At 41.3% G+C, this 27,466-nt stretch overlaps 1 protein-coding gene across 2 annotated transcripts in view; it reads right to left on the bottom strand.

Moving 5' to 3' along the window:
- Window positions 1-27,466, bottom strand: part of YEATS4 (YEATS domain containing 4) — an 80,381-nt gene that overhangs the window by 9,273 nt on the left and 43,642 nt on the right. Inside the window, exons 7-9 of one of the 2 annotated variants that reach the window (XR_008300337.1) lie at window positions 12,401-12,447; window positions 6,523-6,897; window positions 1,400-1,530 (exon numbers count right to left, since the gene is read on the bottom strand). Coding sequence is in view for 1 of the 2 variants with exons in the window: in XM_027071275.2 (XP_026927076.2) it covers window positions 6,760-6,897; window positions 12,401-12,447 (185 nt within the window). In the remaining variant the exon portion in view is untranslated. Of the gene's footprint in view, window positions 1-1,399; window positions 1,531-6,453; window positions 6,898-12,400; window positions 12,448-27,466 lie in introns of those variants that run through there. The other variant, XM_027071275.2, reaches the window with a different exon arrangement.

Below are 27,466 nucleotides of genomic sequence, written 5' to 3'. Positions count from 1 at the left end.
GCTATATATCACATAATTGAAAATATTCTATCAAACTGAAAAAGAACTGTAAAAATTTACTACATGTTAGATGAAAAAGAATTCAGAATTAGAACACAAAATTCCCTCAACTGGCTTATAGCCTAGAAGGGAAGTAAATAAGCATTTGCAATTCTACATGATTAGTACTATCATAGGGAAAGTTTCATATAGCAGAGGTCCCTAATCTGAGCTCAAGGCCGATCACAAAAGGCTTGCTGGAGGTTGTGACATTGTAGTGAAACCTGCTGGATAGATGAGTTAGTCATCAAAGATGTAGTGAGGTTGGACAGAGGCAAAGAATAGCATGTGGCTGGAAATAAGCCAGACCTTGGCATATTCAGGAAGCTAAATGCCTTAGGGCTGGAGAGCAGAGATGAGAGTGAAGAGAACAAATGGCAAGAGACGAAGCTACAGAAATAAACCTCATTAAACAGTTTTTACTTCATCTTGAGGGAGTGGGATGGTTACTGGAAGGTTCTATGCAGGGAGTGACGTGACCGATTTTGTGTAAAACAAAGGCCATTTTGACCACAGAATACATAATGGAATTCAAGACCAGCAAGAGCTAGGGGGCTATGGCAGCAACCTAGGTGAAAGTTGCAGGATGATAGTGACCGAAACTAGGGCAGTAGTAATGGGAAAATAAAAAACAAGACCAAAAAAAAAAAGACAGACTTAGAGGCTATTTAAAAGATGGCAGTGGAAGAAATTGGTAATTCAATAAGTAATGTGGTAAATGATGTGGGGACAAATGGTTAGATAGTTGGAGGAAGACTTAGAGCTCTACTTCAAAACTGCATCAAAATACACTCCAGATCGATGAAATATTTACATGGTTTTTAAAAATGAAATTATGAAACTGTCAGATTTCTGGTCAAAATGACACTTTGATACACACCATCTCTTCCAAACTCACCCACCAATTCCATGATCAACCATTATGTACCTTCCCTTATATATATCTTAAACTACCTTGTCCCTTTTTTTAAGTTTATTTATTTATTTTGATAGAGAGAAAGAGAAACAAAGAGAGAAGCAGAGGGAGAGGAAGAGAGAGAATCCCAAGCAGGCTCTGGGCTGTCAGCATGGAGCCTGATGCAGGGCTCAATCCCACAAACCGTGAGATCATGACCTGAGCCAAAACCAAGAATCAAACACTTAACCAACTGAGCCACCCTTGTCCTTTCTTTAACATGATAAATTCTAGTTAAATCTAACCTTCTGCCTGTTTGTCATCTGGATAAATCCAATTCTCCACTTAACTCACATCTCTGCTGCTGACTGCGGGTGGAGAAAACACACACACACACACACACACACACACACACACACACACACAACTATCACCAATCTCATGTAGGCCCTTGATGTTACTTACCAACAATCATTATTGTTCCCGAGTGCATTCAGTCTCCCATTCTTCTAGACACTCATACTTTCTTCTAATTTTCAAACTCTGACAACTTCTTTCTATCCTCACTCTCAACTGATGATTTGCATCTCATTTAGCTGAAAAACAGAAGAAGCAATCAGAAAAGAATTACCATATGTTCCTCCCATAACATCTACTCACCTATCTGCACTTGTGTCCATATGCTCTGCCTTGTCAGGTGTTGATATGAACAGACTGTCTGTGGTCCAAATGAAAACCAGTCCTCTATTGTCCACTAGACCTCACCTCCTCCAGCCTATTTAGGGACCTCAGTACAGCAGTTGTCTACTTTCTCTCTGGTATTAGTTTTTTCCTCTCTACTGGATCTTTCTTACCATTATGAAACTATGGCTTTATTTACCCCATCTTAATTTTTTTTAATATTTATTTATTTTTTTGAAGGAAAGAGAGACAGAGTGTGAGTGGGGGAGGGGCAGAGAGAGAGGGAGAGACAGAATCCAAAGCAGGCTCCAGGCTCTGAGCTGTCAGCACAAAGCCGGACATGGGGCTGGAGCTCATGAGCCGTGAGATCATGACCTGAGCCAAAGTCGGAGGCTTAAATGACTGAACCACCCAGGCACCCTTATTTATCCCATCTTAAAAAAAAATTACTACTAACCTCATTTTTCCTTCCAGTTATCCTTCATTTCCTTTCTTCTCCTTTCAGCAAAAGTCCTTGAAAGAGTAGCCTGCCTGTACTGGCTATTTCTAACTTCTCTCCTCCCACTCTCTCTTGAATCCACATTGATCAAGTTTTTGCCCCTCATCATGTCACCAGTTCTCTTGTCGAGATTACCAAAGATTTCCACGTGGCTAAATCGAATGGTCAATATCAGCCCTCACCTTGCTTGACCTATTAGCAATGTATGACCCAGCTGCTCCCTCCCTCTTTCTTCAGACCCTTTCTTTACTTGACTTCCAACCTGGTTTTCTCCCCGCCTTCGTATTTGCTTCTGCTCAGTCTCTTGTGTTGTTTTTTCCTTATCTCCCTGACCTCTGAACATTGAAATATCTCAGTCTTTGGATTTCTTCTCTTCAATGTCTACACTCACTTTGTGGTAGACTGAATTATGGTTTACAACAATTTGCTCCCTCCCTTCTATGAAGATTGTACATTCACACTTTTGGATTTTCCTTGAAATTCCTCTTCAGTACACAGTATACATCTTTGTCTCATCGTAGGACAGGGCTATTAGTGGAATGGAATGGAAGCATATGGTCTATGCCACATACAAAGAGAAGCTTTAAATTTAATTGCATTGTTTAGTTTGGCCCTTCTTGCTTCTGCCCTTTGCCACAAGTATGGCATGTGCCTAATAGTGGCTGTTTCTTCAGCTTAGGGCTCAAATTAGATTACTCTTGAATCAGACATAGCTGGCTTGCAGCCTAGAGTGGAGCTGTAATCAATCTGTCACCCATATTTAACAAGAGCAAGAAGTAAGTGTTACTGTAATCCACTGAGATTTAGAGGTTGTTTGTTACAACAACGATGTTGACGAATAAAACTCCCTTTAAATTCTGCTGAATGCCTGGCTCATATGTTCAGTGGCCAACTGGGCATCTCCATTTGAATGTCTGTCTTATAGGGCAACTCAAACTCAACAGGTCCAAAAATGAGCTTCTGATTTTTTCTACCAAATCTGGTCTTCTTGAACTTTTTTCATTATTAACTATTAAAAACTCAAACCTTCTAGGATAAAAAACCTCCTAAAGTCATCCTTGATTTTTCACTTTTGCCCAATTTATCTACAAATCTTGTTAATGCTACTTTCAAAATAAATCCAGATTTAGGGCACCTGGATGGCTCAGTGATTCAGCTCAGGTCATGATCTCACGGTTTGTGAGTTCCAGTCTCACATTGGGCTCTGTGCTGACAGTGCAGAGCCTGCTTGGGATTCTTTCTCTCTCCCTCTCTCTCTGCCCCTCCCCTGTTCACTTTCTATATGTCTCTCTCAAAATAAATAAATAAACATTAGGAAAAAATCTAGATTCTGAAACCTTCTCACCACCTTTACCATTATCACCTTAGCCTGCGCTATTATAATTTTTGCTTGTTTAATGCTATCGCCATACCAATCCCACCAGTAGGTTGCCACCCTTACTTTCTCCATCCACAGTCTCAGGTCCTAAGTATCTCTAGAGAAAGTTCTTCTAGAGTAGAAAAACAAAAATTAGGGGCGCCTGGGTGGCTCAGTCGGTTAAGCATCCGACTTTGGCTCAGGTCATGATCTCGTGGTCTGTGAGTTTGAGCCCCATGTCGGGCTTTGTGCTGACAGCTCAGAGCCTGGAGCCTGCTTCATATTCTGTGTCTCCTCTCTCTGCCCTTCCCCAACTTGTGCTCTGTCTCTCTATGTCTCTCAAAAAATAAATAAATGTAAAAATTAAAAAAATATTAAAAAAAAAAAGAAAAACAAAAATTAATCAGTAACTACCCGACAAATACTACCCAACCTCAGCTGGGTCACAATTACTCATAAGATGTCTTTTAATTTTTCTTATCACTTCTTACCGCCCCAGTATCACCTCGGTGCAAGCCACCATGATTTTTCACCTAGATTACTTTGGAAGCCACTCAGTTTATTCCTGCTCTTGTCCTCCATAGTGGGCCTCTTAAAACAGGGCACCTGGCTGGCTCAGTTGGTAGAGCATGCAACTCTTGATCTCAGGGTTGTGGGTTCGAGTCCCACATTGGGTGTACAGATTACTTAAAAGAAATAAAATCTATAGATAAATAAGTAATAAAATAAATAAAACTGTAATTATGTCAAATTGTGCCACTTCTTTGCTCAAATCTTTCCTTTCTTCAAATGGATTACCATCTTACCAAGATTAAAAGTCAAGTGCTTGTAATGGTCTACAATACCTTTTTTTAAAATTAATTACTTAATTTTTGAAGGGGAGAGAGAGAGGGCACAAGTGAGCGACGAGAAGAGAAAAAAGAGAGAGAAACGGGGCTCACCCGAAGTGGGGCTTGTGCTCGCTCAAAGCAGGGCTCCTGCTCACCAGATGTGGGACTCGAACTCACGAACCACGAGATCATGACCTGAGCTGAAGTCAGATGATTAACCGACCTAGCCACCCAGGTGCCCGGTCTACAACATCTTTTACATTCTGCACACACACCTTCCTTACCTTACTGCTCAAATATCCTCTTTTATGACTCATTTTTCTCGTTCATCTTTGGCCACACTGGCCTCCTTGCTTTTCCCTGCATAAACCATTTATGCTCAAACTGCAGGCCCCTTGCATTTGTTGTTCTCTTTATCTAAGATGCTCTTCCACCAAATATCTCTATGGTCTGTTTCCTCACCTTTTTCAGGTTTAACTCAAATGTTAGTCTCTCAGTGAAGTCTTCCTTGACCATCCTATTTTAAGTTGTAGTCTTCCCCAGAATCCCCTAGACCCCTTCGCTGCTTTATTTCTGCCTGTAACATTTATCACGGGGTATGTAAAAATCTAATAAATATACCATAAACTTTGCTTATTTATTATTTTTTTAATTAAAAAAAAATTAACGTTTATTTTCGAGAGACAGTGACAGAGCATGAACAGGGGAGGGGCACAGAGAGAGGGAGACACAGAATCTGAGCTGTCAGCACAGAGCCAGGTATGGGGCTCAAACTCACAAACCACAAGATCATGACCTGAGCTGAAGTCGGACGCTTATCCGACTGAGCCACCCGGGTGCCCCAAACTTTGCTTATATATTGTGTTTATTGTTCGTCTCCCTATTCTAGAATGGATGCCTGATGAACTAAGAGGTTTTTTGGTCTGCCTTGTTGAGAGCTATATCCTCTGAGCACACCAAGTGCTCAGTAAATATTTGTTGAGAGAATCAGTGTAACTAACAAAGTGTAATACCCAGATTATATAAAGTGCTCTTACATGTCAAAGAAAACACAAAACAACCAATTGAAACATCAACCAAGGGTACGAATAATGACCTCACAGAAGAAACACATTGATCCACAAACATAAGAAAAGGGACTCAATCTCAAGTGATCAGTGAATTAAGCAGGATGAGATATCTTTTCATAGCCACCAGGTTGTCAAAAACTTTAAAAGCCTCACAATGCTAAGCACTGGCAAGGATGGGAGCATCAGTCACTCTCACACACCTGCTGGTACAACTTTGGAGATTTGAAGTATCCAGTAAAGACTGGAAATATATATACCCTTTACCCAGCAATTCCAGTCCTAGATATAAACTCAAGAAGTGCTAACAAGTCTTTTTATGAGCGACATGTAAGAGACTGTGTATGTCAGCAATGTTAATAATGGCCCTAAACTAGAAGCTCAAAAGTCCATTAAGAGAAGAATAAAAACATAAATTTGACACATGAAAACAATGGAGCATTTTATAGCAATAAAAACGAGTGAATAGCCAAATATGAACATGAAGACTAGATTCCTGACCTACAGAAACTGTGAGATAATAATCGTTTGTGAGATAATGTTTATCGTGACCAGCCATGAAGTTTGAGAGTAATGTGATATACAGAAATAAATAAGTAATACAAAAATGGTGGTATTGGAAGGGTTTATTGGAATTATGTAGGAGAGTTTGTAAAATTATTGATACCTGCACTCGTATGCTGGTATGTCTCACAAATCGTCCACGGGACATGGGAGAATATCCTATCACTCAGATGTGTCTATGGAACAGTTTGAAAATCATCTAGGAGATCTGAAAAGGTTGCTATTTCTTTGTCCTCCCAAAACGCTAATAAAAATGAGAATTAAAAAATTGCAACCATTAGGGGGTCTGGGTGGCTCGGTTGGTTGAGCGTCCAACTCTTGATCTCGGCTCAGGTCATGATCTTATTGGGTTCAAGCCCCTCATCGAGCTCTGTGCTGACAGCGCGGAGCCTCACTGAATTTCTCTCTCTCTGTCCCTCCCTGACTCCCATGTGCACACACTCTCTCTCTCTCTCAAAAATAAATAAACATTTAAAAAATTATAACCATTAAGTACAACAGAATGTAAAATGAGGCAATAGTAGATGAGAGATAGCAACAACATCTTCAGATGAAAAGCATGTGGAGAAGTAGTAACTGTTGGGTTTTACCTTCTCCATCCTGCAACGTGCCTGCAGAGTGGGGAGCCCAGGAGAAACATTCTGATTCCTGTCACAGAACCTTAGAGGTCTCAGGTGTGTTTCCCTTTACTGCCCTTGCCATAGTGTGGTAGAATCCATGGATTATCTTGATCAACAACTATTCTAATGCTTCTTGTGTGCAGAGGCTGGCCGGAAAGTTAAAAAAAAAAATGCAAACTGCTTTACATCTAGTTTTCAAGATATGAATTAAGGTCCAAAAATGAAATGCGCTTGCATTAGATCTGGAAAGTAGAAATTAGGTGGAGGCCATCTTCTTGTTCCTTTGTTGCTTCTGGCCAGCATGGATACGGAGTCAATGAGTTTTTCTGCCCAATTCTTGGTCCTAGATTTGAGAATATGGAGAGACAACTTCAATGGTGGCTTCATAAGCCTTGGAACACAGATACCAAATTTAGTCTGTTTCATAACTCAGCCCCCTGAAGGCCTAGCCTAGCCTTCTCCCCAAGCTCTTCCAATGAATTTGGAAGCTTCTTATTAGTTGAATTAAATCTCTCTCTGATGAAAAAAAATTTAGATTGGCTTCTGTTTCCTTTAATGAACCATGACTGACATATTCATTCTGATAGAATAAAGGATGTTTACAATCTGGAGAGGTGCCAAAAATGGTACTAAAATATCTCTCCATGGATTATTTGCTGATTGCAAGTGAAAAAAAAAAGTAATTTAACAGCGGGGAGATCTGGCTGTTGCCTCCTTAACCCAGTAATGAATGTTAGTGTCACTAAAAGTGGGACAATCAAAAGTATGTGCCTAAAATGTGATGCAATATAAAATACATAGCACTAGTTACGAATATTCCTGACAAAAATGTTTAACTTGAATTGAAATCAGCCTTTATATCTCATCTCCAGTTCACAGGAAATATAGGGTAGATGAACATGTTAAATGACACTAAAAAAGAAACAATCAGGCAAGTCCAAACAGTGAGACAAAGCTTAGGACAATGGACTCAATTCCGCAATTCAATGACATAAAAAAGAGGGTGGGGACAACATGGAACTCCAACTTAAAACCCCAAGATCAAGAGTTTCGTGCTCTACCGACTGAGCCAGCCAGGTGCCCCCTCTACTTTTCATTATATTAGAAAATTATTGGAAAACTAAAAATAAATTTAGTGGTAGAAGAAAAGACAGTGATGAGCCGTAGCTTGAGGCAGTAACTGAGTCAAGGTTGCTTTTATGATGGACATGTTTGTAAGCTGAAGGTGAAGGAGAAAATACAGACAGAGAGGGAGGAACTGATGGAGCAAAGTCAGGAAGTGGGACAGAATGGATTATAAGGACATGTGAAGAGTTTAGACCCAGAAAGGATGATCACACCCATTTCTCTCAAGATGAAAAATAATGAGTGAGAGATGAGAGTGTTCTAGAGTGGAGACAGCCAAACAAAAATAGCCTTCCATTGGAGGAAGGCTAAGGATAGACCAAGGATAATGATGGTGGGTTTGGGGACTTCAGGAGAACAAGAAAGTTCTGGAAATGATGATGGGTAAATTCTGTAGGGATGCATTTCTGAAGAGAGGTGTTACTCAGATGAAGTTAGAGAGCATCCATTTATAGTGAAACAAATCAGCATGATTTTATGATTTCCTTCAGGCATGCTCATCAACCTGGGAATGGAAGAAAAAGCAGAGAAGACTAGATTTGCCCTAAAGTGGAGGAAGTGAAAGTGTGACAGTCCCCAAAATCAAATAGGTGAATGTGGGTGTCTGTAGGTTTTTAGTAAGGCCATATATAACTAGCTGCTTACAGGAAACTCCCTGTATGGAACTTTGAGAAACACTAGAAGAGTATTAACACACTAGGACAAGAAAGGCTGAAAGGGACAGGAAGTCATGTTTGCTGTGAAGGATGGTGCAATCGGAGTGAAGACGTGGGACAAGTAGAGGGAATGAAAAGTTGTAGTCAAGACAGGAAGCACAGAGGGTGAAAGTTTGGAGAATATAAAGTTCCAAGTGGTGTTGAGGTCCCAGATAAGGCCACAGAGATGTGTAACTGCAGTAGAAACTAGTCGGCAAAGTTATTAGATGAAAATGAACATGGATGGGTGGGTGCTTGGGTGGCTCAGTCGGTTGAGCATCTGACTCTTGGTTTTGGCTCAGGTCATGATCTCACAAGTCATGGGATCGAGCTCTGAGTCAGGCTTGGAGCCTGCTTGGGACTCTCTCACTGTCTCTCTGCTTCTCCTCCACTTGCACGTGCACACATATGTGCACACGCACGTGCTCTCTCTCTCTCTCTCTCTTTCTCTCTCAAAATAAATAGGTGAACTTTAAAAAAAAAAAAAAGAAGGAAAATGAACATGGATGTGGTACACAACTTCTAAGAGCCCCTGAACATCCCCACTTCTGTTACTCACACCCTTGTAGAATCCTCTCCCTTTGACTGGACCTATTGACTTACTTTTAACAAATAAAATAAGGCAAAAATAATGGGCTGCCACTTCTCAGATTAGGTTACAAACGACTCTGGCTTCCATCTTACCTGCCCTCTCTTGCTTTTTCACTCATTTTTTCCATATGAAGCCAGCTGCCATCTTGTAAGCTGTGCAGTGGAGAGACCAACCAGGCAAGGAACTCAGGAAGGCCTCTTTCCAACAGCCCATGAAGACATGAGTCCCAACAACAACCACATGAGTGAGTCTCGAGTGACTCCTCCCCAGCCAAGCTTTAGATGACTGAAGCCCAGCTTCACTGCAGCCTATGAGAGACCCTGAGCAGAGGATCCAGATAAGTCTTGCCCAGATTCCTGATGCACAGAAACCATAAGATAATAAGTGAGGTTTTAGGCCAGTAAGTTGGGGTGGTTTTATACACAGCCATAGATAACTAATACAATGGATGTGGATGTCTTGAGAATGACAGGAGAGAAGATGGAAAGGAATAGCATGCAGCCAGGGGCAGTCATCATAAAGATTTAAAGTAGCATCTGGCCAGTTAGCTCAGTTGGTTAGAGCATGGTGCTAACAAAGTAGAGCTTCTCCAACATTAATGAGCATACATATCACTTGTGGGTCATGTTAGAATCCAGACTCTGCTTTGGTATTTCTGTAGCCTGATGTGGGTGAAAGGGGGAGTTAGGAGAATCCAAATCAATATGCTTGTGGAAGGGGTCAAACTGTTTACTAAAATAAGCATGCAGGTTGAGGCACACATAAGCCAGGGCCCAAGGTGAAGCCAGGGAATAATGTAAGAAGGATCAGATAAACAGATCAGTCTGGGTGAAAACATAAAGCACGGAGTATTGCCTAAGACTGGCTTTTACGGGTTCCCTGCGGTATAATGTTTGGACAGGTCTCTCATGGTTAGGGAATAGGATTCTCTTCTCTCTGTCTCTCTCTGTCTCTCTTTCTCCCCCCTCCTTTCTGTCGCTTAATATCTATCTACATCTATTTAGATGTAGACAGGTCATTAGGGTAAATTGAAAAATAATTCATGTATTCATTCATTTAGCAACCCTGAACTGAGCACTTATTATGTACTAGGCTTTGAGGAAACAAAGTAGATGAGAGAGTCCCTGTCCCAGTGATGAAAACAGAAGGGGAGACAGATACATCAAGGATTACCAGAATATGAGGTAATTGGTGCTATAATAAAGGTATGAAAGTTATGGTAGACTGACATGGTAAGTGATTCATTTTTCCCAAGAACCCAGAGGTAGAAGAAGCTTCAAAGAATAGGTGAGGGGTGGGCGAGGGGGGCAATTAGAGGAGTACACACTGAAGGGAAATCAGAGAATTCTAAGTAGATCATTTTGTAGATAAGTCTCTCTCAGAACCCTTCCTTGTACCAGTAGCTTATGCTCACACAGCAACAGACTTCTAATCTTTGCTTGGTTTCATTTGTGGGAAGAGAACTTGCAAAGCGGCCAACATAAATATTGCCCCACTTGGCTGCTAGATTTGTCATTGTAAATGATTAAATTGATTTTCAGATACAAACTAGACTGCCATCAGTTTGGGATGCAAGAACCTGTTCTTCTTAGGGCCTGAGAAGTCAGGATAAGCCAAGATTGAGTGATCCAGATGTACAAGGACAGAAAACCCCGAGAATCTTGGAGGGCACTATCTTTTCTGACCTACCAGTCACTCCTCTTCTGTGCACAGTGAATGATAAACCTAAAGAGGACTCAAGTGATGCTACCATTGTTTCCTGAAAGTTACAAAAGGCAAATATCGTAAGATTTAGGGTTGGGGTAAGAGCCTTGAAAGAGAGCCAGAGATGTGATGAACACATTTGAACGGAGACTAAATTTGGGGTACTGCAGCCATCTGTGTGCATCAACAGCAAGCCTCCAGCGCCATGCTTTTATGCATTCAGCCCCAGCAAATACCATTAAAGAGAAGAGAGCTCGGTGAACTGTTTCTAGAGCCTCTTTGAAACCGTACATAAGGTCAGTTTGACATCACACGCTAATGTTCTGCTTGATCAAGTCGGACCAGTTTTTCTCTCAGTTAATAGGGCAGTTCTGTCCCTGCTCTGTGATTTCCCACTGGCCTTGAACTGCTTCAGCAGCAGCGAATGATGTAACCACAAGCCAAGTGTGCATATGCGTGTATGAGCACACTCAGTCACGCCACTGGAGGTGGCCGTGCCCCGCCCCCGTTCTGGCTGGAACTGACTCAAACACTGACATCCCAACATAAAACTGTCACCGTGTCCTTAGTCCACCCTCTTGCGTTGAAGTCTTAAGGTTTTAAGTTCCATGTCTCGTTTACTCTTCACAATATACAATTCTATGTGAGAGTCCTCGGAAGAAAATTCCAAAGGCATTATTTTCCCCATTGCGGTTTTTATGCCACACTTAAATAGGAGATCTGATTCACATACGGTGTCAAACGTTTTGTTGCTTTTTTGTTACTGCCTAGTCCTTGTCAGTACACACATGCATGTTTTTACAGAGTTGAAATCAGGGTGTTCATTATCCTGTTTATTCAGTGGATTTCACATTTGCCACCTTTAGACACAGACACTTAGATACACACTCGTGCCTCAGGGTAGACCAGATTCTTATCATTTGAAGTAGGTACAGAGAATTCCAGTGTATTGAGAGGGCAGGATTGGCTTAGCCCTGCCCTTTATTATTGGGTTTTGTTTTGTTACCAGTTTTTAATGTTGTGAATAAAGCTGTTACATACATCCTTGTACAAATTACCCATTTTTTCTTTAGGTTGTTAACTTGGAATGTATTCCCCCAAGGAAGGAGCCAATGGGTAAACAGTGAAGAATCACTGAAGGATTATAAGCAGAAGGAGGGCATGTCATATTTTCATCTTTTTTTTTTTTAATGTTTATTTATTTTTGAGAGAGAGGGAGCGAAGACAAGAGTGGTAGGGGCAGAGAGAGGGAAACAGAGCATCCATCGCAGGCTCTGTGCTGACAGCAGAGAGCCCGATGTGGGGCTCGAACTCACCAACCCTGAGATCATGACCTGAGCCAAAGTTGGACACTTAACCCACTGAGTCACCCAGATGCCCCAGATTTTCATTTTTAAAATATCTGTCCAGTGAGGGTAACACCTACTACAGGGTTACGTGAACACTGAATGAGGTCACGAAAGTGAAAGAAGAGTGAAGAAATTATGCAGACAGATAATTAGGCTCAGAGTTTTCTCAGGAAGTATACCTACCCAAGCCTGAAGACCATCAGTGAATTTAATCACACAATCACACACTCAAAGTGTTTTTCTTGGGTTCTTATTATACCTTTGTATGCTGAGGACAATGCAGTGCCACTGCAGAAGCAGTGGACCCCCACAAATAACCACTAAAAACAGATCCGCTCTTTGTCTCATGGGTAAGTCCCTGTTTCAGGAACCCAAACTTTCCTGAGAGGCAGGAAAGTGGCCTCCTCTGAAGCATGACAGCTTCTGTGACCTGATAAAGAAATAGGAGACATCATCTAGTGTAGACATTGGTTTAGGGGACAGCTCCTCACATTTGTCTTCTCTCTTTTCATTTCATCCATTGGCATGCTCTTATATTGAAGTCCTGGGTTTGCTTCTCTTTCTGCTCTGAAGCACTCAGAATGCCCTGGCTTCAACCATCTCTGGGCTCTGTTTTCTATCTTGATGGTCTCTTCCGGCCCTTGTGGCTCTGAGGTCAGGGGTTCTGTGGTTCTGTCTACTCTCTGGATGGCAAGGCCTGGTCTGGCTCCAACCTAAGTGTCTTGTTGCCTCAGTAATTCTCACACCACGAATCCCCGGCTCTCTAGGGAAATCTGTCAAAAGGTGGCATCAGAATCACCTGAAAGTGTGCTAAAATGCAGGTTCCTGGCTACAGGCCTGCAGAATCAGAATCTCAGAGGTGAAGCCCAAAGAAGCTGGGTTGTCATCATTGGTGTAATAAAAGGCAAACATGTTTCCAATATATATGGTCACTGCCTTAGAGGAGCACCTCTCCCTGCAAATGCCTTTACTCTTTACCTTTCCAGTCATTACCTCTTATTCGTCAAGGTCGTGCTTTCTAAAACAGGTCAAAATGGTCACATCAGAGTCACATCAAAGACAACAGGTTCAAATGATAGGATTGGCATCGGAGAGATGCACAAGAAAGACTTTTTCAGCCCCACTGATTCTCAAGTTGCCTGATCTGCAGTTGCCTAATCTATGCCATGAAGGCTGACACAAAATGTGACATTAAAAGACCGTCATAGGTTGAACTGCGCCTCTCCTCCCCAACCCCAAGTTCACATGCTGAAGTCCTAACAGCCAGTATCTCAGAATGTGACCTTATTTAGAAATAGGGTGCTTGCAGAGGTGACTGGGTAAGATGAGGTAACACTGGAGTCAGGTGAGCCTCTAATCCAATAGGACTGGTGTCTATAAAAAGGGGAAATTTAGACACAAACAGATAAAGCACACAGGGAGAACACCATGTGAACATGAAGGTAAAGACTGAGGTGATGCCTCCATGAGGTAAGAATGCCCAAGGCTGCCAAAAAATTGCCAGAAACCAGAAGTGAAGCATGGGACAGAAGCTCTCTCCCAGCCTTGGGAGGAACCCACACTGCCAACATCTTGATTTCTCTCTTGTAGCTTCCAGAACTGTAAGACAATAAACTTGTGCAGTTAAGCCACTCGGTTTGTGGGACTTTATCATGGGAGCCCTTCGCAAACGAACACAGAGACCTTGGTTCCATTCCTGGCGTGGCCATGGCGACCTCACCACTCTAGCTCCTCTGAGCTGTGCCACGTCATCAAAAGACAGAAACCACGTTGTGTTCAGCAATGAGATCTGCGTGACAGCTCCTGTGAAGTACTGACTGTCCATGAGATTAGTATTCACCGAACAGCCAATGGGGAAATGCTGTGGGAAGACCATAAAAGAATTCCTTGACTACCAAGAATTATCTTTACTACGTAAAGAGAGCACCAGATATGTAGATGCCTTCAGTTATTCAAAATGTGCAGTTGTTCTCCTCCAAAATGTGCTCCTGTCCAGAGCCCATCACTCCGCTTGTATACCGGATCTCATCCCTTCTCACCTGGTCAATAACATCACTCGAGCCTTCTCCCCTTTCCTAATTACTCTTTCTTTACCTCCTTACTGAATCCTCTTTTTCTCCCAACTCATTAATGTTGGCATGCTTGAAGGCTCAGTCCCTGGACTCTGCTCTATCCACACTCAGTTCCTTAGTGATCTCATTCAGCCTTTGGCTTTAAATACCATCTGTATGTCAACAACTCCCACAGTTCAAACTCCAGCCCAGACTTTTCCCCTGACCTCCAGATCTGTATATCCAACAACTTGCTCCACCTGCAGCCTTCTCCATCATAATGGTCATAGGTATCTAACTCATCTTTTTTTTTTTCTTTCTTACACATCATATCCAACCCATAGCAACTCCAACAGGCTCTAGCCTCAAGTGTTACCCCAAATCGGACTTCTCACCACCTCCACTATTACAACCTAGTCTATGCCACCATTGTCTCTCTTCTTGATGAGTGAAATTGTGTCCTAATTTCTCCCTTTTCACTCTTGTTCTTATACAGTCAGCTTACAACACAACAGTCAAAGTAATCTGGTTATAAGAGAGAACATGTCCTTCTTTTGCTCTAAATCCTCTAATAGACTCCCATCTCATTCAGAATAAAAATCCTGTAATGTAGAAGTAGCAGTCCCAGGGCACCCGGGTGGCTCAGTCGGCTTAGCGTTTGATTTCAGCTCAGGTCGTGATCTCACAGTTCATGGGTTCGAGCCCTGTGTTGGGCTCTGTGCTGATAGCTCAGAGCTGGGAGCCTGCTTCAGATTCTGTGTCTCCCTCTCTCTCTGCCCCTCCCCTGATCGCACTCTGTCTCTGTCTCTCAAAAGTGAATAAACGTTAAAAATTTTAAAAATAAATAAATAAATGCATAAATAAATAAATAAATAAATAAATAAATAAAAGTAGCAGTCCCTACAGTGGCCTACAGGCTTGCACATGATCAGGTCCTTGTTACTCTCCCCATCTTCCGTGGTCTGCCCCACCCTCCACTTCTCCAGCCACCGTGGCTTCCTGACATTCTCCAAACATACCAAGCACACTCCTGTGCTGCCATTTCCTTCATCTGGTGTGATCTTTCCCCACATGCTCACTTGGCCAATCCTTTCAACTCCTTCAAGTCTTTGCTCAAATGTTACCTTCTCAATAAGGCCTACCCTGACTATTTAAAATCACAACCAGCCCCCAATAGTTTCAGTTCCTCCTATTTTGCTCTTCTTTCTTTTTCCATGACACCAATAGCCTCCTAGCATACATTAGATAACTTATTTATTCATTATGTCTATTTCCAACTATCTATCTTTCTGCACCAGAATGCAAGTTCCCAGGAGGGCACAAATCTGTGTTTTGCTCATTGATTTATTTCAATCTCCAAGAACAGTGCCTATCATAGAGTAGGCACTCAATAAATATTTGTTGAATGAATGAGTGAAAGATTAAGAAAATAGGAATTTATATTTCTCTTTAACAAGGGCTCGTCTTATTTTTTGGTGCAAATTCTCACCCTGAATTGAAAGCTAAAGGACTCATCTGTCAAGTTCCCAGTGAGCGGTTTGGCAATTATATCAACTACAGGCAGGTCCTCTTAGGTCGATAGACACCTGAGGCTATTTATTTTATTGGTAAAAGCTTGGTGTGAGAGCATTTTGGTCCAGTTCACGAAAACAGCAGTGTTCTAACCAGCAGCTCCAATAAATCTTACACATTCTTGAGCCCATAAGTCCTGGCCTCTTGCCTCTCTACACATCTATTCATCCAACTAAGAAGAACCTCTTGTTGGAGCACACAGGAGCACTTGATTAGGAAGCACGATGGGAAGGAACACGATCTTCTTCCTTTTCTACCCCAGGGACAAAACTTTAGAGCAACCAGGTCTTTGCTCAGTATATACAGACTGTGATGAGAAATATTTTGCATCCCTTTCCACACATACTGGATGACTTGCCCAATGTCCAGAGACAGATAAGGTTAATACCTGGAACCATACACTGATACAGTCTTATTCCAAGGCAAGTTGTGTTTACCTCTGGGATTGTCAGTTACTGCATGACCATCAGAGTCCACAGATATAGTAGACTGAGAGATGATTCATCCGAAAGAGTGTGTTTTCCATAATTTTCCAATTCCAGTCTTCCTATATATACCTCTTGCTTGTCCTGTGCTCCAATCACTACACTAGCAGCTTCTCATAACTGGAACTACGGCTTATGAATTCATGAACTCTGAAGCCAGATTGTATGGGTTGAGTCCCAGGATTAGCACATACCAGCTGTATGAGCTTGGACAAGTTATTTAACCTCTCTGTACCTTGATTTTCTAGACTGTTAAATACGCATAATAATACTACCTGCCTCATCAGATTGTTGTAAGGTTGAAATGAATTTATATCAATATATATCAATATATATCAATCACTTAGCTATATATATATATATCACTTAGCTATATGTGTGTGTATATATATATATATATATATATATATATATATATATATAGCTATATATATCACTTAGCCCAACATCTGGCACATAGAAAGTTATGAATATATATAATATCTATATATTCATGTGTGTGTGTATGTATATGTGTATGTATGTCCTCCTTTATGTGTGTTATGTATATTTGTGTGTATGTCCTCCTTTATGTAATTAGAAGCACTTTGCATCTTGGTGAGGGGACAGAAATTATCCAAGATTATCTTTCAGTGCAATCCCTGCATTATAATGATGAATGAGCCAGCTGTTTGCTGAAAAGATTCTAACAATATGTTAGGGAGAAGGATTGAAGCCTAATCTCCAGTGTGATTATATTTGGAGATAGGGCTTTTAGGAGTTAGTAAGATAAAATGAGGTCATCAGGTTGGGATCCTGTATGAAGAGCAAGAGAGGGGAGCCTGGGTGGCTCAGTTGGTTGAGCATCCAACTCTTGATTTCAGCTCAGGTAGTGATCTCAGGATCATGAGATCAAGCTGTGCATCTGGCTCTGTGCTGGCAGCATGGAACCTGCTTGGGACTCTCTCTCTTTCTCTCTGTCCCTCTCCCCTGCTCACACTCTTTTTCTCTCTAAAATAAAAATTTAAAAAAAAAAGAGAGAGAGAGAAATTTCTTTGTGTGTGTGTGTGTGTGTGTGTGTGTGTGTGCGCGCGCGCGCACCCACTGAGGAAAGACCATATGAGGACACAGCAAGAAGGTAGCCATCTGCAAGCAAGGAAGAGAGCTCTCATCAAGAATTGAATTGGCCAGCACCTTGATCTTAGATTTTACAACCTACAGAAGTGATAGAAATAAATTTTTGCTGTTTAAGCTATTCAGTCTATAGTATTTTATCACGGTATCCTGAGCAGACTAAAACAAGGACGCATGCCCAGGTGATCCCTGATAAAGGGGGTTTGTTGCTGGGATTTGTGGGGCACCATGGGATGTCCTCTGTTTCATGGCAGCCATTCTTGGTCACAGAGTTTCCCAGACGGGTTTATCTATAGGCTCATGGAGAAACGAAGCAAGGGCTCAGCATGGATTGGGATATTGCCTACTCTTTGTTTAGTTAGTAGTTGTATTTCCTGGTTGAGGTGATTTGTCATCATCCAATACAGACTGAGCCCTATTGGGCAGTTTGACACATGAAGCTCTTCTTGGCTTCCTTCTAATTCTCTCATTTCCAGGAAACTTGGTTCCAACTGAGTGTGGCTGGAATAGTAGCAGCAGTGGTTTCATATGGTAAGAAATATAAAAACCGTATACAGAACAAACCACTAGAGACCTATTTCCCAGAAAGCGGCTGTGGGACGAGAAGGTACTTGAAAGCTTCAAGGGTCTCCCCCTTGTGTAGAGTCTAGCTCTTTCCATGACAACAAAGCTTGAGAACAGCAATTTTGAGGTAAATTGTCCTATACTACTCCTTGTATTAGTTTTCTAGGGCTGCTGTAATGAAGTACCACAAACTGGGTGGCTTAAAACAACATAATTTATTCTCTCAGCGCCCTGGAAGCCGGATGCCCAAAATGAAGGTGTCGTTAGAGCCATGCTCTCTTTGAAGGATCTAAGGAAGAATTTTTCCTTGGCTTTCCAAACTTCTGGTGGCCCCCAGTGTTCCTTGGCCTGTGTCAGCATAACTCCAATTTCTTCCTACCTTCATCTTCTTACGGCCTTCTCTGTGTGCATTTCTTGTATCCCCTTCTATTCTTTTTTTTTTTTTAATGTTTATTTATTTTTAAGAGAGAAAGAGACACAGTGAGAGCAGAGGAGGGACAGAGAGAGAGGGAGACACAATCAGAAGCAGGCTTCAAGCTCCAAGCTGTCAGCACAGAACCCTATGTGGGGCTCGAACTCATGAACTGTGAGATCATGACCTGAGCCAAAGTCAGACGCTTAACCAACTGAGCCACCCAAGGCACCTCTATCCCCTCTATTCTTATAAGAACACCAGTCACTGGATTCAAATCCATTTGAATCTCGTATAGCCTCATCTTACCCACATTCTGCAAAAATCCTATTTCCAAATAAGGTTACACTCTGAAGTTCTGAGTAGACATGAATTTTGGGTGGTGGTGGTGGGGACACTATTGAACTCACTATATTGCTTTAGTTAAGATTCTTTAGTTGAAAATTACAGAGAAACACATGAGCCACATTATGCAAGAAAAAAAGAAAAAAGAAAGAGAAAGAAAGAAAGAAAGAAAGAAAGAAAGAAAGAAAGAAAGAAAGAGAGAGAAAGAAAGGAGGATTTTATTTATAGGACACAGGGGTATCTTACAGAATCCCAGGCCAATAAAGCAGTCAGGACTCAAGAGGAAGAGTCCAGAACTGTGCAGTTATCCAAAGTATTAGTCCTCTCTCTTACTCTTATCCCAGTTTCCCCTTGCCTCTCAGCTTTGTTCTCTTTCTAGACTGGCTTTTCTGCACCTTCATGCCCTCAGCAGGCAGCAGACGACCAACTCATTACTTCAGAATTTACATTTCTGTTCAAATAATCAGTGCAAATTGGATACACTTGGTCCCAATTCTAAATTCTCAGGAGAGTCTGATTGGCCCATCTAGGATTAGTTGTACAATCCTGGTCCAATCAATTGTGGGTAGATGGGTGGAGTGATGTAGTAAATCCAACTGGGGAATGGGAAGGCAACTCTCAGAGAAAGATGAATCACTGTGAGCTGGGTGGGTAACCCGGAAAAGATCTACATGTGTCTTGTGTTTTATAGCACCAAACAGAGAACAAAATGTTTTTGTGTATAATCTCATTTGATTTGTGCAAATTCATCCAGAGTAGGCATAAGTGGCCTTTTTGCCTATTTTACAGATGTAGAAACAGACTCAGAGAGATGAGATAACTAACCCATAAAGATGGTCACTGTTTGCGACCAGACACAACATTATGTCTTCTGACTCCTGACATGACCCTTTCATCTCAATCCGAAACACAGAAATGTAACAGCTTTGTAGTTTGTATTGCAACAGAATGTTACTTATGCATAGTTTTATTATCCAAGTTTACAAATGTACTTTCAAAAATAAAACTAGTGACCTGAAGATTATAGCCATTCTACCCCGTCCAACTCTTCCAGTGCTTCCGCCTCTCATTTCCCTTCTTTCCCTTTCCACCACCCTCAACACTATTCTCCCCGAAAGTCTTCACCAGGATTTAATACACAAAAAGAAAAAGAGAAATCATTTTCCTTTTCACGTTTTAACCCAAACCCTCCTTCTTTGCATTTTATTATTTCCCTCTTACTAAATCTGATGTCCAGTCTATCCACAGTGTTTGGGGAAATGGGAGTTGTTTTGTGTTTCACGGTCCTTTTATTTATTTCTTACATTTTCTCCAATTCAGTCTCCTTCTCATTTTTTTCACTCACTGGATCCCCCAGTCCTGGGGCCTCATAGTAAATGATTTTGCCTTCTGTTTACTGAAACTCCATTAATTACCCGGGCCTTCTTCAATTCCCTTGAACTTTATGTCTCTATTTTATATTCAGCTTCTTTCCATTATCTCGGGGAAAAATCAATCCTCTTTCTTTAGAGATAAAAGTTTTCTCTCCCAAAGCTGCCTAGAACCATTAACCTCATATAAATCCTTCTTTCTAACACTTCTCTTTAGCTTTCATTTTTAGCTTATCATTTTTTTCCCTAGGGAACAACAACAATCCAAACCTTTGATAGGCCTTGCTGCCCCTTTCTGTCTTTGCAGCCATACTTCTTGAATAAACAGTCTCCGGCCACTCCCTTCAGGTTGTGTTCCTTATTCCTTCCCTTTTTTCAGTCTGGGGTCCCTGTTCCTCTCCATCACCCTGTTGAAACTGCACTTTTAAAAAACGTCTTCCATTTCTCCCCTTTGTTCATGCTTTCATTTAAATAGTCAAACACAGTTTTAAGAGTTGCTTTAACATTCTTGTCTGCTAATTCCATCCATCTTTATTATTTCATGGTCCTTTTGGGGTGATTATTCTTCTGGTTATAGGTTACATGTTCCTGCTTCTTGGCACACTTAGTAAATTTTTGTTGGATGCTGAACATTGTGAGTTTTACATTGTTGAGTATCTGGATTTTGTTGTCTTCCTTTAAAGACTGTTGTGTTTTGTTATGGTAGGAATAAAGGTACTTGATCCTTTGGGGGCTTGTTTTTAAGCCTATTTAGGGTGGACATAAAGTAAACTTTATTTATTTTTTTAATGTTTATTTATTTTTGAGAGAGAGAGAGAGAGAGAGAGAGAGAGCGAGAAGCTGACAGGAAGAGAGAGGAGACACAGAATCCGAGGCAGGCTCCAGGCTCCAGCTGTCAGCATACAGCCCAACACAGGGCTTGAACCCACGAACTGTGAGATCATAACCTGAGCAAAGTGGGATGCTTAACTGACTGAGCCACCCAGGCACCCCTGTAGCCTTTATTCTAGGAATAGTTTAGTAACATTACTAAAGCATGGCCTTTCTAGGGTTACTGTAGATCACTCCTAGTGAGTGATCAGTGAGGCCACTCTTCTCTGCCTAGTCAGAACTTGAGCAGTCCCACTCCTGTGTATGCTCAGGAACAGTTCAGCCCACAGCTCTCCAACCTCTCTTTACCCAAACTGTTGAGTTTCACTGTATTCAGCAGACTCAAAATAAGCCCATACAGACTTCCAGAGCTCTTTTTCTAGGTAGCTTCCTCCTCTCTGCAACCCTGCCCTACAAACTTCCAGCAGCCTCACCTCTCCTGAACTCTGATCTTCGTCTCCTCAACTCAAATAAAATTATTGTGTTTTACATGGAACGCACTTTCCTAATCCATGGCCAGGTAGGTGCCCCAAGGCAGAAAGCCATGGGCATCTGAGGGCTACCTTCTCTAAGGGATCACATTCCCACACTACTGTTGTCCAAAGTCTGAAAACAGTTGTTTCCTATATTTTGTCCAGTGTCCTAGTTGTTTAAGGTTAATCCCATTTCCAATTATTCAATCATGGCCAGAAGTCGGAGTGTCTGACACTGCTCTTTTGAAGAACACCAGTGATTGCTTCTAAGTAATTCCAAAGGCACTTCCTTATTCTTTTTGTTCTAGTGGCAACATTTGGGTCACTGCCTTCTTAAAATTCTACTCCCTTAGATCATCCTACCTCCCTTAACATTCCTTCCCTATTTGCTATTATCTTCTCTTCTTCAGAGGGCCTGGTGATTAGGTAAGCACAATTATAAAGCAGGTCACAGTTGATGCTAGCAATTTCCAGTTTGATCAGGGAACATAGTTGTAAGTATCTAGGCACTGGTCTCTAGACTAAATCACCACAGTTAGCATATAACAAACATTTGCTGATTGATTTGGGGACCTTTTTACCCTCATTCATTAGTGGGACAGTTAAGAATAAAGCAGGAAAGAATATCCAATGGAATAAAGACAGTCTCTTCAGCAAGTGGTGCTGGGAAAACTGGACAGCAACATGCAGAAAAGTGAACCTGGACCACCTTCTTACACCATACACAAAAAGAAACTCAAAATTGATGAAAGACCTAAACGTAAGACAGGAAGCCATCAAAATCCTAGAGGAGAAAACAGGCAAAAAGCTCTTTGACCTCGGCCACAGCAACTTCTTACTCAACACGTCCCTGGAGGCAAGGGAAACCAAAGCAAAAATGAACTATTGGGACCTCATCAAGATAAAAAGCTTCTGCACAGGGAAGGAAACAATCAGAAAAACTAAAAGGTGACCAAGGGAATGGGAGAAGATATGTGCAAACGGCATATCAGATAAAGGGCTAGTATCCAAAATCTGTAGAGAACTTATCAAATTCAACCCCCAAAAAACAAATAATCCAGTGAAGAAATGGGCAAAAGATATGAATAGACACTTCTCCAAAGAAGACTGACACATGAAAAAATGCTCAACATCACTCATCATCAGGGAAAAACCACAATGAGATACCACCTCACACCTGTCAGAATGGCTAACATTAACAACTCGGGCAACAACAGATGTTGGTGAAGATGCTCAGAAAGCGGGTCTCTTTTTGCACTGCTGGTGGAAATGTAAACTGGTGCAGCCACTCTGGAAAACAGTATGGAGGTTCCTCAAAAAATTAAAAATAAAACTATCCTACAACCCAGCAATTGCACTACTAGGTATTTATCAAAGGGATACAGGTAGGCTGTTTCAAAGGGACACATGCACCCCAATGCTTATAAGAGCACTATCAACAATAGCCAAAGAATGGAAAGAGCCCAAATGTCCATCGATGGATGAATGGATAAAGAAGATGTGGTATATACATACAATGGAGTATTACTCGGCAATCAAAAAGAATGAAATCTTGCCATTTGCAACTACATGGATGGAACTAGAGGGCATTATGCTAAGTGAAATTAGTCAGTTAGAGAAAGACAAATATCATATAACTTCACTCTTATGAAGACTTTAAGATACAAAACAGATGAACATAAGGGAAGGGAAGCAAAAAGAATATAAAACCAGGGAGGGGGACAAAACATAAGAGACTCTTAAATATAGAGAACAAAAAGAGGGTTGTTGGAGGGATTGTGGGAGGGGGGGATGGGCTAAATGGGTAAGGGGCTTAAGGAATCTACTCCTGAAATCATTGTTGCACTATATGCTAACTAACTTGGATGTAAATTATAAAAAATAAATAAAGTATAGGAAAAAAAAGTGACTGTGTTAAATATGTACATATTTCGGTATTAATGCTATTACTTTCCAATCACAATTGGAAAACATATGCTTGAATAATTTGAGATTCAAATTATCAAGAGGGTAATCTTTGTTAGATTTATTGTTTGTTTTGTTTTGTTTTTGATATGTCCCTTTCAACTTGTACAATTCCTCTTTTGGTTCTTCCCCAACCAGACCCAAAACTTTTTCTTTTTTCCTTTGTATATGTGTTTTTGTCTTGGGTAGCTTAGCAGTATGCTAAAATTTTCAGATTTTTTTCTTATTTCAGATAAAATTATGTAGGTTAATATCTTTATTGTAAATTGTGTTTTTCATTAACCTTGGCTAATGATTCCAGACCCCTACAGTTAGAGTCATGCATAAATTCAACATGATTATGTTGCCACAGAGACTGAAGCCTCATTTTTCTCCTGAGGACATTTCCATTAATTATATATGACTCCTACATGTATTCGGTATAAAACAAATTAAACTGCATCAAAAAGATGTCTGTGATAAACAGAATAATGATTAAAAAATAATATAGTATTCCACATCTGTCAAAAGAAATTAACTCAGATACTCTGATCACTTACTGTAGCTTTTACTAATATTAGATGACATTACGATAACCAAACATTAAGCAAAAGTTAATTATGTATCTTTCAATTATTCTTCCAACTGTCTTTCAAGAAACTTGTCAACACAAGCTTGATGCCTTGGGAAATAATGCGACTTTAAAGGAGTCATTATCAAGCTCAGTCTGACAAGTCTGTGTTTAAAATCAAGGACAATTAAATATTTGCTTATCACGGGCATTTAATTTGCTGCCCTTTAGACCTCATTTCACCTTGTTTAAGAATGTTTCAAAAATAGACTGATTTTTAAGAATTACTCCTCATGGATAATGGTTTACTTAAAAAGAGTTTTTACAAATACTGTGCTGTTTGGCATCCCTGGCTACCTATGTTTGAAAGAATTTAAACTGAGGTGGCATCCGTGAATGCACAATAGATTTCAAAAACGCAACAAGAAAACCAATACTGAATAATAGAATCTTTGTCTTAGCCTAAAAAACAATGGTTGAGGCAAGGTATATGCTAATATAACTGGAAAGAAGATACAATCCCAGAGCATCAAGGGTGAGTAAAAAGGATGTCAATCAGGGATGGAGAAATAGTAAATACAAAGTGGCTCATTAGGGCATTGGCTATGGCTTCATGAGAAAACCCAGCGAGTTACTTGGTCAGGCCATATGGAATAATGGTGCCCAGAGTGGTCCATCAAGGAGGAAGGGAGCTAGTTAATGTGCAAGCTCCTTTTCACCTCCTGTCTTTCTTTGGTCAACGTAGACCTCCCAGGGTGATAAGTCCCTTGCACTCCTGGGCTGTGTAACACAAGACCCCTCCAGGCAGTCACTGGGTAAGCCACAGCCTGAGTGAGGCACGGTGCTGCCTCTGAGTCTGGAAGCGGTGGGAGGAGCCAGAGGCTCCATGAGTCAGGTTGAGCTGGCTTCAGACTCCTGGTTCCACTGCAGCTCTTATTGTGTGGGTGTGATGGGGGCCATGCCTGAGATGTTCCTCACACCAGGGGAGGTAAACACCATCAGGACTCTCTATTAGTGAGCAGCTTGAAGGTCAGTGAGGCAAATCTGGAGAAACATACAAAATAGGTCCAATATTTTCTTTATTATTATTCAGGCCCTCTATCTCAAAATTCCACTTAAAACACTTTTTTTTTGAGCATCTGCTATTTGCCAGCCTTTGTGCCAGGGGCACACAGATAAAGAAAACAAGACCCTTGGCCTCATAATTAACTATGGTTTATTTTATTTTTAATTTTTTTAATGTTTGTTTATTTTTGAGAGACAGAGACAGAGTGTGAGTGGGGGAGGGCAGAGAGAGTGAGAGAGAGAGAGAGAGAGAGAGAGAGAGAGAGAGAGAGACAGAATCCAAAGCAGGCTCCAGGCTTTGAGCTGTTGGCACAGAGCCCAATGTAGGGTTCAAACCGGGGGACTGTGAGATTATGATCTGAGCCAAAGTCAGATGCTTAACTGACTGAGCCACCTAGGCACCCCTAATTGTAGTTTAAATACCAAGACATTGGGACTTCATTTATTTAAGTTTGTTTATTTATTTGTTAAGTAATCTCTGCACCCAATGTGGGGCTCAAACTCACCACCCCGAGATCAAGAGTTGCACGCTCTTTTGACTGAGCCAGCCATGTACCCTAAGACACTGGGACTTTTTTTTTTAATTTTTTTTTTATTTTTTAAAATTCTTTTAATGTTTATTTATTTTTGAGAGAGAGAGAGAGAGACAGAGAGACAGAGCATGAGCAGGGGAGGAGCAGAGAGAGAGGGAGACACAGAATCTGAACAGGCTTCAGGCTCTGAGCTGTCAGCACAGAGCCCGACACGGGGCTCAAACTCACAAACCGTGAGATCATGACCTGAGCTGAAGCTGGATGCTCAACTGACTGAGCCACCCAGGCGCCCCAAGACACTGGGACTTTAAATGAAAGAAATGAATTCTGTTTAGGAGGGACCAAGTAAAGCTACAATGATGAAAACATGGATGAATGAGGCAGCCTTGTCTAAGTCGGTTGTGACATGTGGAAAGGAAGGGTAAAGACTGGTAAGAGATATACAATACTAACCAACAGTATGCAACATACCTCTTGAACCCAGAAGTAGAACTATACATGAGTGAAGACCTCTAGCAGTTTAGGATCTCTTGCTTCTTAAACTTTCTACTGTGATGGCCACATATAAGGCAATGTGGCAATTAACAAAAAACCCAACTAATCATGATTTAAACCATGAGTGTACCAATTACTGGCTTGTTAAGTTCAAGGCAGGTCATCCCAGAGTGGTTTTGGAAACAAAACGGTGTCACCATAGTTGGTTTGCAACCCCGGGAGTTCCCTAGCTGAAATCTGAAACTGGCCCCTGTACACGGGGGCAAGGAGAGACCAAAGAAAGAGGAGGGCCACTCCAGATTGGTAGGTGGCAATTTTATTTTATTTTATTTTATTTTATTTTATTTTATTTTATTTTATTTTATTTTATTTTATTTTATTTTCCTTTATTTTATTTTATTACAGAGAGAGAGAGAGAGAGAGGGAGGGAAAGTGCGAGCAGGGGAGAGGGGCAGAGGGAGAGAGAGAGAATCCCAAGTAGGCTCCATGCTCAGCCTGAAGCCCAACTCGGGGCTCAATCTCACGATGCTGGGATCACGACCTGAGCTGAAATGAATACTCGGACACTCAACCAACTGAGCCACCCAGGCGCTCCGGTAGGTGGAAACTTTAGTAAGTGAGGGGGCTTACATATGAGGTTTGTCTTGGACAGTCACAAGATGAATGTATCTCCATGTCCACCCACCAGAATCTTAAAGGTTTGTATACAGAGGCCTATAGAGGTTCAGGCACATACATAGTTCAGATGGTCTCAACAACACATTACTTTCTCAAGGTTCTGTCCTTGAAACGGCTCCAGCTATGGGAACAGTGGACAGAAATCTACACTCCAAGGACAGGGAAGAAGATGGGGAACCTCTGACTGCCCAAGTCCAGTTTGTGGGTCAACCAGTGGTCGCATCCTCTTAATGGCCTCCTCTAACACCAAGAACCCAAGGTCTGTCTTCTGCTGTGCCATCTTCAATTTGTTGCTTTCATCCTTACCTCATACCATTACCTCATAATCTCAAAATAATTGCTGCAGCTCCAAACATTACATCTTCATAGAACAACATCCAGAAAGAGAGGAACAAAGGGGAAAACTGAAGCTTTCTTCTTAAGCATTTCTTACTTATCAAAGAACTCTTTCCCAGAGGCTCCTTGTAGACATCCTTTTATGCCCTCTTAACCTAAAGTGGGTTGCTTGTTCCAGCCCTAGATCAGAGGAGAAAGAGATTAAGACTGCCATCATTAACTTAAATCCATGGAGATATATCCTCTGTGGCTGAGTACATAACTGCAGATCAAAATTGACCTCCTTCCTGATCTTCATTCTAGTCAGTGTGTTCTAACAGGCTGATAATGTCACTGTTGTAGAAATCTTTCTGTGGGTTTTCCTTGTCTACAGGGCAGGTCCAAGTTCCATGACCATTCATGTTTCTTCTCAATAACTCTTCAGTTTCATCCTCTCCCACTCTGCCACCGGCAGTCTGTTTCAGACACATGGAAGTAGCTGAAATTCCCAGAATGCGCCATGCCTGCTATCACCGCTAGTGTTTTGTATATATTGTCTCTTCTGACTTTCACCATTGCCTTCATAGCAACTA

Source organism: Acinonyx jubatus, chromosome B4, assembly GCF_027475565.1.
Source record: "Acinonyx jubatus isolate Ajub_Pintada_27869175 chromosome B4, VMU_Ajub_asm_v1.0, whole genome shotgun sequence".
Classification (NCBI taxonomy): domain Eukaryota; kingdom Metazoa; phylum Chordata; class Mammalia; order Carnivora; family Felidae; genus Acinonyx; species Acinonyx jubatus.
Note: the sequence above shows the minus strand (reverse complement) of the source record. Positions and strands in the feature narration are given on the sequence as shown.